Here is an 11,894-nt window from a genome sequence, read left to right on the forward strand (position 1 = left end):
TTGTTAAATTTCTGTGATTCTGGCTTTGCTGTAACACACTATCATCACCCGTCCTAGACCCTTTCTCGACGCCTATCCATAGCCAATCTGACGGTCGTCGCCGTCGTCGCCATGGTCGTCGCACGCCCGTGATTCTCCTCCTGTGTAACGTCCGCGTGCCGTGCCATTCAGCATGAATAGCCACGGTGAAAAAAGAAGCGTAATTTAGAAGTTTTTCGAGAAGGCAAGTCCGTCCTCTGCCATCTGCAAGAAATGCGGCTCCGCGCTCAAGACGCCGGCAAGCACGACAAGCCCGCTCTTGAATCACTTGATGGGCAAACACCACGTTCACTACTTGGAGATTTGGAGAATTTGTAATATTTTTAACATGACAGTTTGTGATTTCTTTAATTCCTTTTAGTGTATTTACTATTTAGAGCTCAAGGACATGAGCATGTGTTTATTAGTGTCCTACCTACTTGTTCTTCCAAAAAAAGCTTTGGTATTCGATATTCGACATTTTTGTCCACTATTCGACACTATTCGATTCGAATTCGATTCGAGATGAAATTTCACTATTCGCACACCCCTAATTTTTGGCCATTTTGAGGAACATTTTTCTCGGCGTCTACTAAAAATATCTACACAATCATATCATTTTCTTTCAAATTTTGGGCTCTTTTAACTGTGCCAGAGTTATTTAAATCAGACAAAACTGAAATATTTTTATTATTTTTTCCACCGGTGCCTAAATTTTGGCCTAATTTGCATACTGAAAATTCTGCACCAAAAAAGCCATTATGTGCACATTTTCAATCCTGGCACAGTAGATGTGACAACTTATGTAGACGACAGGAAAACAGAATCAGCCGAAGAAGAAGCCCTGGAAGATATATGAAATAATGGTACCTATGTAATAAAAAAAAAACATTGTTTTGAGATAATCGAGTTTAAGGCAAAAAATGAATAAAAACAACACTCTTTTTGCTACAAACACTATTTGAGTCACTTATTTAGTAAGCACCAGCTTCGTAATCACCGTCGAAGCCATTTTTTCGCTTTTCAGCCTGTCGTCTCTCCTGCCTTGCCTGTTTTCTGAGCTGTCGTGCAGCTCTGTTCGCTAAGTATCTTTGCTTGTGGTCAACCTCTTTCAGCCACTTGATGTTGGTGTTGCGCCCAGGGTTCAATACAACTTATTTCGAAATGCTGGCTCGTGCAATGCTACCATCACCGAATGAAAGAACAGCATCCAATGTTGCAATCTTGAGAGAGTGAAGTCCAACAAGGTCATTTTTGCTGCGCGGCTCCGAAGCGCAAATGTGGAACAAACATGCACAGCGTCTTTGCATTGCCTTGGCTGAAAAATCAGCTATGCAGTGGCTGCAGCTATGCAGAATTTCTTAATACAGCTGCTTCCAGACTAGCGTTTTGATCTGGAGTTGGGAGTTTATTGATTGAAGAAATGAAAATAAACGCGGAGCACATTCCAAAACGGGACGTGACCGCTTACTGCTTGCTTATGAAAAAACTGTTTTTGGGCCAGAAATACAACCTTGTAAGATAAGTGTGATTACAGAAAATGTGCACAGGGAGGTGAAATTCCGTTAATTATGAAGAAAAAGGATAAAAGCTCGCCCCCCCCCACCTTTTTTTTTTCAAATTTCGCCTTACCTCGTGCCCTTAAAGATGTGCGTGAAAAAGCACTGCAGTCTCTCACAGCACCAGCTATTTAGCTGGCACTGCAAAATTGCACTGTCAGTGCAATTATTGCCTGCGAATTGTCATTGACGGACGCCATGCCCTAAATTCATACCAGGACGCACTCATGCACATCATCAAGAGCCAAAATATCAGTGGCACAGTCCTGCCCACGTACAATGTTTCAGTCAACGAATGAGGCAATAGGTAAAGCCGGACGACACGTGGCCGTAACCCACCAAGACGTGGTGTGATGTAAATAAGCCTGTACAATTATTCAAGTTCAGGATTCACTCATAGCAGATGCAAATTATGGCAAATTTTCTTCAACTACCACTGAAACAGGCCTTGCGCTGCAACCACATGCCCGCAAGATCAAATTTGGACCTGGTTGCATCATTTTGTTAAAAAAAAAACGTTATCAAAAGACAAAAAAAGAATAGAATGATGGATATTTGATCTAATAGAACTCGTTATCTGAGCAGGCATTGTAATGGGTCCGAGAATTGACGACACCTCAACCACTCAAAAAAAAAAAAAAAAAAAAAAAAAAAAAAAAAAAAAAAAAAAAAAACATCCGAGGAATCGTGACGAAAGAGAAACGGCGGGGAAGGATCTCGACAACACTAAAAAGGATGTGACAAGGCGTCAAAGCTGCGTCACCCCCACAGTGCAACATCCTTGAAACTTTCTTTTCCTCCAAGCCCTTCCTCCAAACAGACAAAAATCAGTTCAGTTCTCACTTTATACGACACCGGCGGCACGTCAAATGGCCAAATTGATATCACACAACTAGAATTCACTACACAAAAGGCAAGGACACGGACAGGCCGCACAATGCCGTGTCACGTCCTGTGCCTCCACTCGTCCTTTCCTTCTGTTTCACCATGGATCGACTGGCTGGCATTCTGTCGTCCATTTACCCTTCAATTTTAGCAATCGTAACGGTCCAACTGGCATTACTATGGTCATAACCAGGGGTGAGACAGCTGAATCAAATTTGGGAGCAGTTTTTGGAGCAGCGAAATCTTCAATTTGGAGCAGAAGAAGCTTGATTAGGAGCAGAAGAACGGCATTTATTATGTCACCTCAGGAGCCTAAAAAATCAAATTTTTGGCAACTCGGGGGGAGGGGTGGTATGTGCACTTTTTAATTGGTTTTGAATGTACATGACACTGAAACAGCCTTTCAATAAAGTTTTTTCTACCAGGGTATCACAAGGTACGAACTGCACTACCTTTTACAAACCATTTTTAAAGTTTTAGGCTCAATGCATAGACAGCGTGGAGGGCCACTGAAAATATGGAACTGAAAAAATCAGCAATCGTAAGGCATTTTTATTATGTGAATGACGAAATTATTATTTTTGTAATCCCAGATTCAGCTTTACGCACACGTGTAGAGTTGTGTAAAGCGAGGCGACAATCGCACCCCACCAGCTTTCCCATTTCAATCCCCGATGTGCACTTTTACTACGATTGTTATTTGAGTAACGTGGCATGTTTAGCCACCTCCCTTTTGGCATTTAATTTCACTTCAGTTAGATGAACCATTATTACTAGAGTGAGATAATAGCCTATCCCGCTATCGGACACTGCTTGAACATTTTGCGACGATGTAGTCTGCGCCACCACTTCTGCAGTGTTGATCGTCCCATTCCCGCCGCTCGCAAGATCGCTGTTAAAGGCAGTAATAGCTCGGCGTTTTATAACACCGCAATGAGTCCACAACTTCCCGCAACAGATCAACTATTGTAAACCCAGCCACCCCCATAACCAAAACCACGGTAGAAATCAGCGAAGAGTACTCGGCCTGAACCACGAGCAAGTGCTTCGCCCGGCAGCCATGTTTTCCAATCTTCACCACACCAAGGTGGCAGAACCCAGTCATGGCATTTCGGAGATACGGCGCTCCAAAAATTGCCGTTTTTTTTTCATCAACTTGCACAAGTTAGTTTGTCGCCTCAGTACACAAGTATTTTTCTACTGGACTTTGCAATGGTTTTCAATGAGAAAACTTTAAAAACGCACAGATTATAACATGTGCAACCCGACATTGTGAATTTCGGAAGAACTATCTCGGGGACGATTTTATGAGGGTTTTTTACTGAATGATCAATCAATTACACCTTTACAAACACATACCTGCCAACCTGGTGACATAGAAATCCGTAATATCTGCGGACTGGGAGAAGTGGTGGGCAGCACACTTTAATTTTTAAGTCTAAAATGATTCACGTTTTCTTCACGCGTTGTCATGTTTTCAGAACCATACGTGAAAACCGTCAGTGTTGAAGAAAATGAGCAGCAACTTCATTGGGAAGGGCAGCAAATTCGGATATCTACGATTTCGAGAACACTTGGTCGTGCTTTCGCAGCTTCCAGCCCGCCTTTGCACTGCGAAGCGACTACCGCAGTCGTACCACACACCGGACGCGACAGTCGTACAAAGAGCGCCACGAACACAGAAGTCGTAACCAGCCCGTGAACAAAATGCTATAAGCAGGCTTGCCGAGGTAGCAGCGAGTTCACCCCGCTGCGTAGCCCACCCCGAGAAGACAGAAATCGCAGCTTCACAGATGGTGATAACAAGAATACGTGTTGCTTTCTTGTGGCGGCGCAGGTTCCACAGTGCCGTTTAAATAGATGGTCCCAGTTTTTTCGAAAATTCGTAAAATTTCAGGCAGGATTCGTAAAATCGTAAGACGCGTCAAAATTCGTACATTTTATGGAAAATTCGGAGGAGTTGGCAGGTATGCAAACAGCATCACCTTGGAGATGCTGGAAAAGTATGCTGTCAGTTAGCATTTTCCCCCACTGAAACTCAGACTGTTTTGGAGCAGTTTGGCACAATTTTTGCAAATTTCAAGCTTTTGGAGCAGGCTGGCACAGGAAAACCAATTTGTATCAAAACTGCGCAACATGCGCACTGTCTCACCCCTGCATAACCCTTACCTTCACACACAACCACTGCAAGGTATCTCTAGTGGAACCCAGCCCTCCTACTTGTCTTCCACATCTAACTCTGCCATCCACAAAGCCTTTCCATTCAGCAGTTTCAAACGGACCAACCAGTGGAACTAAGCCGCTACAAATGGATCACCCGTCCGCGCTCCCTCAGCCCCGAACACTCAAGCGAGTGAGATGAGAACAAACCTTTGCAATAGTCCCTCGGGTCCTCTTGCTCATCGTCGTCCGATCCGAGAATCTCTTCCTCCTCCTCCTCATCCTCCCCAGCGTAGTCGTACTGGGACTCGATCCTGCAGAAAAAAGAGCACGCCGTCGAGATGATTTGAAACAAAAGAACCACGCAGAACTCCACAGCGGTAGGGTTTTCACCACACTCACTACATCAGACACAACAGACAAGCCCAGTTCCATCAACCTCTCGACTCAGACAGAAAGCACATGAAAGAAAAAAAATGGCGAATGATTCCTCGTGTCAGTTCTTTCCACCTACAATGGCTCAAGCACACGTGCACCGCAGCATTTTGTAAGATCAGTTGCTCATAGAACATAAGTGATTCGGAAGACCGTGCATCACCCCTCTGCATTGTATAGATCTTCGATTTAAGCTTCCACGGACAGATACACCCTCTGCACGTAGCGGTTTTTTTCTTTTCAGTGCAAAGCTCAAGCAACATTTTGACACATCAGCAATATCCGCAGGATGAGGAAGTTCTACTTCAAAACCAAGCAAACAAGCAAAGCAGGCTACGCCGTAAACAATAGACAAAGATCTTCAGTGCAATTCATTTGTTTTTCTCCCATAAATTCTACGTTCTCGACATTTTGACCAAACTTTGCGGCCCCGCGTGAAAATGAATGCATTGGTCTTGAGAACCAAAAAATCCCCAATCAATTTTTTTTTTGCATTAATTTGATTTCCGGTCTACAAGCCCCCCGTGCATGTGCCTGCAACATGTTAGAACTACAGCTTGAGTATTTACAAAACAGTTGCACGTTTAGGTCCTCTAAATGACCATTTGCACATACATTTCCAAGCTTCTTGTTTTCTCAGAAGCAATTTGTCGCCACAACTATATGGGATGCACTGGTCAGATTCATAAATTCTGCAGTATTGGCAACTTGCGAATGGGATGGTGTGATAAAGCCACAAAGAAACTTTTTACTCTTGCTAGTATGATGGTGCAGTTCATTTTATGGAAATAGCACATTTTGACCCGATACTTCGTACGGTAATAGCTTTTGCAGTAACAGTGCTCAAACTACAACAGTGGGCGGAATACATGAAGCATTTAAGTATTTCGAGAATAGACCACAAAAAAAATAACGGCACAAGGAACCGTACAAAGCAGTACGTAAATTCAAACTTAAGTCTCATAGTCCCGGATTAGATGGAAGTTTATCTTGTCAGGTTGTGAGTTCATAGCAAAGTTGCGGTCACTCATCATGTCAAATGAATGCTTTTTGTTGTTTGTGAGCAAGCATCCCGTAGAGGATCCGAGAAGTCAAAAACTGTACATTTGACTTGGTCAATGATCGCTGCTTTGCTACAATCACACTCAGGTCACACAGAAACTGACAGCATAATTGATTGATTGGCTGTAGGGTTTAACGCGCCGACGCAACGCAGGCGATGAGGCGCGCCGTAGTGGAGGGTTCCGGATTAATTTTGACCACTTGGGGATTTCTAACGTGCGCCGAAATCTCGCACACACGGGCATTTTTGCATTTCGCCTCCATCAGAAAAGCGGCCGCCGCGGCCGGGAATCGAACCCACAACCTCGTGGACAGCATAATTGAGCTCAAAATGATAAAATACACCACATATGAGAATAGGACACACAATGCATGTTTTCAAGACTGGTGTCTAGAATGCAGAGTGGTCCAAACGCCTATACTTCTCATACATCAAAAGTGAAGCCAAAAACGGGTAAAACTCGCTAATGGCGTTGCGATTGCAAGACATCAAAATGTGGCACAGTGGTAGAATACTCGCTTCACACGCGAAATGGCGAGGTTCGATTCCCACCAGTACCGTACTGTTACTGTTATGTCTTGTTAGTTTTTTTTTAATTTCTGCGGAAAATTAGGTTAACTACGCTTAAGGGGTACATTACCGACCTTTACTATTCATTTTCTGTTCGGCGCGACGTGCAGTAGTCGTACCCGGACACTGAAATCAATATTCACGCTTCCTTGGAAAAAAGACAATCACGAGCAAATTTGTAGCTTGCGATTATAAAAAAAAACAGCGCCGCAATTTTCTTAGCACTGAATACACGTCGTATACATATTTAAGCCTACCTATACAGATAGAGTTTCGTACAAATATTATGGTATGAAACTCTACGCCTATACAGGCCTTCTTTTTATGCGACATCCAGTCTTCTCAATCTTCGCCTGATGAGTGCGTGTTCATGCGGCAAGGTGCTAGTCTGAACTCGGCCGCCCTTTTCCCCAAACGTGGAAAATCGAGGGTAGATTAGAAGAAACATATATGGCGAACTGCTGTGCCACGGGTGCATATTCTAGCCAGAGGACTACTCGCTTCACGCCCCGTTTTGAACAGTTATGCACTGTCTTCAAGCCACAGGGTGCATTATCTCCCATGCAACAGCTGCATGTCGCAGAAGTTTATGTAGCAGACGATGCGAAAGTTTTTTCCAGCCGCCGCACGAGTACGGGGAATTCCTCTTGCCCATTCCCAGTAGTAATAATAAAGTGCATTTATTTATGTAAATGATTATTTGATTATTTATACTTTTATATAATTTTATTAGGCATTGCGTAATAATAATAATAATGCCTAATGACCGCAATGGTACCGGAATCTTGGAAGAACGCGAACATCATCCTAATCCATAAGAAAGGCGACATGAAGGACTTGAAAAATTACAGGCCGATCAGCTTACTGTCAGTCGTCTACAAGGTATTTACCAAGGTAATCGCTAACCGAATCTCTGCAACCTTAGATTTCAGTCAACCTAAAGAACAAGCAGGGTTCCGTAAAGGTTATTCAACAATGGACCATATTCACACGATCAATCAGGTGATAGAGAAGTGCGCTGAGTATACTGAACCCCTATATATAGCCTTCATAGATTATGAGAAAGCATTTGACTCGGTCGAAACCCTAGCAGTCATTCAGGCATTACGGAACCAGGGGGTAGATGAGCATTATGTAAGAATACTAGAGGATATCTACAGTGGGTCTACAGCTACCATCATCCTCCATAGGGAGAGCAGTAAAATACCTATAAGGAAGGGTGTCAGACAAGGAGACACAATCTCTCCAGTGTTATTCACAGCATGCTTACAAGAAGTATTCAGAACGTTGGATTGGGAACAGGTGGGAGTAAGGGTTAATGGAGAATACCTCAGTAACCTCAGATTTGCTGATGACGTTGCCTTGCTAAGTAACTCGGGGAATGAATTGCAAAGCATGCTTTCCGCACTGGGCGAACAGAGTAGAACCGTGGGCCTGAAAATTAATATGCAGAAAACTAAAGTAATGATCAATAACCTCGGGACAGCACAGCAGTTTGAGATAGATGGCGAGGCAGTGGAAGTGGTAAGCGAATATATATACCTAGGCCAAGTTGTGACCCCAGATCCCAACCATGAGGCAGAGATAATTAGAAGGATCAGAATAGGGTGGGGTGCATATGGCAGACATTCTCAGATAATGAATAGCAGCCTACCATTGTCGCTGAAGAAGAAAGTGTATGACAGCTGCATCTTACCGGTACTCACCTACAGGGCAGAAACTTGGAGGTTCACTAAGAGGGTTCAACTTAGATTGAGAACGACTCAGCGGGCAATGGAGCGGAAAATTATAGGTGTAACATTAAGGGACAAGAAGAGAGCGGAGTGGGTCAGGGAGCAAACTGGTGTTAAAGACATTTAGTAGAAATTAAGAAGAAGAAATGGACGTGGGCAGGGCACGTAATGCGAAGGCAAGATAACCGCTGGTCATTAAGGGTAACCGAGTGGATCCCTAGAGAAGGCAAGCGTTGCAGGGGGCGGCAGAAAGTTAGATGGGCAGATGAGATCAAGAAGTTTGCGGGGATAAATTGGTCACAGTTGGCACAGGGCCGAGGTAATCGGAGAATAATGGGAGAGGCCTTTGCCCTGCAGTGGGCGTAGATAGGCTGGTGGTGATGATGATGATAATTTATAATCTTTATTTGTTTGTTTGTTTGTTTGTAAATTATCCGCGCAGAAGCTGGAGTTACCAATGACCACCGCGTGGCGGCGAGATGATCGCAAGACTTCAGAGGATTCCCCTTTTGTTAACCTGCTTTTGCTTCATTTTTGGCAGCTCATTTGGAGTTCCCTCTATCCCACCGAAACCAGCAAAGCCTGGGATGTCTGCTAGAATGTGCTATAATCACACAAGCATAAAAACAGGTCAGAAAGTAAAGATGACCCTGCAAGCATACACAGCCCCATGGGTGCAACATCTTTGGAAACGCAGTATTTTTGACACAACGTAAAGCTTCAATTACTAAACTGGAGAAGGAATAGTTGGGCAATGACGTTCTGTAAACAAATTTCTCCATTTAACGGCTCACAAACGAACTTGCTTCCAAAGGCCATCACAGGGTGCAAGCTGAACCATAGTGGAACAGCGAGGAGGGTACAAGGCGCTTTCCAATTCCCGTTTTTGGTATGGTCAGATTTGCAAAGACGGCTATTGAGACTATAGTCACAAGTGCGGCTAGAGTGTTATCACGTAATAAAGCATCCATTACAAACGTGGTGAAATTTCGTTTTTTTTTTACCTCCAAAACAATATTCCAAACATTGCACAGCCCCTCATACCACAGACAACAACACTCCAAAAACATTACACACCCACACACAGGACAAGACCAGGCAGAGAAATTTAGATTGCCTCAGTCCACGATATTAAACAATACGAAAGCCAAAACCGAATATAAAAACGAGATAGCGCTCACACGAACGTGCTGTCAGTTTCCGGCAAAGGCCGCAATTGCGATAAGCGCGGGGAACGGCTTCACCGCAGAGCACGGCAGCTCGCACCATCAGCGAGCTGACGCCCACCGCGGCCACAAAGTTCATCGACCACAAGGCAAAGGGCCCCCGTCGTCGGTGACCTCAGTGCCCCATGGCGACGTGAAAGGACGCATTATGCGCCAGGTACTACGAGCACGAACAAACGATACCCCCCACGCCGAAAAAAACGAAAAGAACCGGCCGAAATCCCCACCAAAATAGCTGCCGATACATGCGGCCAGTAGTACCGAAGAAACCTCTATTCGCGAACCTAGAACCCCACACCGTCGACACTCATTTCGATTTCCGCTATTTGTATTCAGCGCCACACGTCAGAGCCGAACCGCTCTGCGATATGGGAGCAGCGGTGACGAAAGATCGCCGGAAATTCACGCCGAGAACAGTCGCACTCGCAAGCGCCGGCCGCAGCTCCAAGCACTACCAATCGCGTGTCGCGCGACGCTAATCCACGCACGACGCAGCCGAAGAAATTTCAGTGACCAGTGCATCAATTACATTTCTACCAGACACAAACGACGCTAGCAGGCGGTGTTTCCCCCGCGGAACATCCACCGCATTCCCAAGAAACACGCATACCCCCCCAAGACCGAGCTCCAGCGTAGCGTAGGTGTCTTTCCCCGTGACGACATAAGCAAATCGATTCGACCAATCGGGACTGACCAGCGACGCTTGCTCGCACAAAATTGTCATGACAATGAATGAAACCCCCACTTCGCATGACAATTGAGGGAATTTCAGCGCACGTCCCGAGAGGTGCGTATTCCACGAACAAACGCGCCGCTACTGGGGCGAGCCGGCGCAACTGCAGCGAAAACACACAATCAGCCATTAAGCGGCCCCTTCAATTTCAAAGTTGCTAAACGTTAAAAAGAGTACTGACGTAATCCTGACGCGATGAACCGGCGCAGGAGGGAACATAGTTGAACAGGATGACCGCGTTGGATGGAAGACTCTCGGTGGCCAGGGGTCGGTTCGCAATTAGGTAGCGTGCAGCGCGTGGCCCCGGGGCGCCCCCGATGAAGCAATAATGTGAAGAAGAAAAACGCGGGAACAGATACTGCCGAGCATCGAAGGCGACGAAGTTACGAACAAATAACAAAAAACAAAGCGCGGAAGAAAAAAACGAAGCGTCATTATTGTTGTCACGCAGCCCGTGCGCACGAGCAAGTTTCGTCCGTTTTTTCTTTCCGTGGAAGCGAGACCGTACACACGAAACCTTCACGGCACTTCCGTCGAATATTTTTACGCGTCTAGCAGTAAGCGACGTTCACTGTAGTCACCATCATTCCAGCAAACGAGAAATACCGTTTTCTTTTCCACTTCGGACACCTCGGAAACCCAGATTTATTTTATTTAGGCTTACATTCAGCTACGAGACGACCACTTTTCGCATCACCACTAACCCGATCGTGCCGACACTATTCTCAACACGGAGAGGCGACGGGTGATTCTTTAAAAGCACGTCAACTCGTTGGCGTCGCATCTGAGGCGAGGTTGCGGACGGTGATTTCAGTTTGTACGTGCGTACGGCAAACGCAGCCGCGGACCTGTCACAAAACCTTCCGGAGTAAAGGCGGTGACGCAGCTACGAACTTTGGTCGTCCGCGAAGTTCGTACGGCTGCTGCGTAAAAACACGACACCGAACGGAACTAAGTGTTCAAAACGTGTGAGCCGCCGTTGGCAGCCAACAATCGCGCAATAAAGCGGCGTAAGCCAATGCCTAGGCCTACCGCTTCTTGTCAGATGTATCGGAGCGACCCTTGAGTTTGGACTTGGGACCCTTGGACCGTTTCTTTTTCGCCTGGATGGCCATAACTGCAACAAAAATAAATTTTCGAATGTATCCGGCACGTAACTGTAACACGTAAACAGCAGAGAAACTCCATAAAGCAGTTTTGTTTCGTATAAAACTATTCATACCTTTTCGGTTCACATCGGCGTTCATCTTGCAGCGGGGGTCTACAGCTTCAGCTGCGGCCTTAATCATAACTTCATCGGTGAGCTTGAGAGGACGCTAGTAATGGGTCAAAAATCTTGCAGTAATACGGTCAGGATATTTATGCTACGTCATTTGTCATGGAGTAATCTCATCATAATAAAGTGTTAAGTTCGAAAGAATATTTGGCATTTTTTTTATACTGTCACGATTTTCAGCTGCCAACTACGCCAACTTTGCCTAGCTGGTCACGTGTATGCATAGGTTTGTCCTC

General features: G+C 45.2%; 1 protein-coding gene across 1 annotated transcript in view; it reads right to left on the reverse strand.

The window, feature by feature from the left end:
- Positions 1 to 11,738, reverse strand: part of LOC144152841 (SRSF protein kinase 3-like) — a 44,164-nt gene extending 32,426 nt beyond the window's left edge. Inside the window, exons 1-3 of the mRNA XM_077684322.1 lie at positions 11,605 to 11,738; positions 11,415 to 11,499; positions 4,833 to 4,936 (exon numbers count right to left, since the gene is read on the reverse strand). Coding sequence (XP_077540448.1) covers positions 4,833 to 4,936; positions 11,415 to 11,499; positions 11,605 to 11,671 — 256 coding nt within the window. The 5' untranslated portion in view covers positions 11,672 to 11,738. The remainder of the gene's footprint in view (positions 1 to 4,832; positions 4,937 to 11,414; positions 11,500 to 11,604) is intronic.
- Positions 11,739 to 11,894: the final 156 nt, after the last annotated feature.

This window comes from Haemaphysalis longicornis, unplaced genomic scaffold (assembly GCF_048455015.1).
Source record: "Haemaphysalis longicornis isolate Haplotype H1 unplaced genomic scaffold, Haemaphysalis longicornis Haplotype H1 scaffold_9, whole genome shotgun sequence".
NCBI classification, from domain to species: domain Eukaryota; kingdom Metazoa; phylum Arthropoda; class Arachnida; order Ixodida; family Ixodidae; genus Haemaphysalis; species Haemaphysalis longicornis.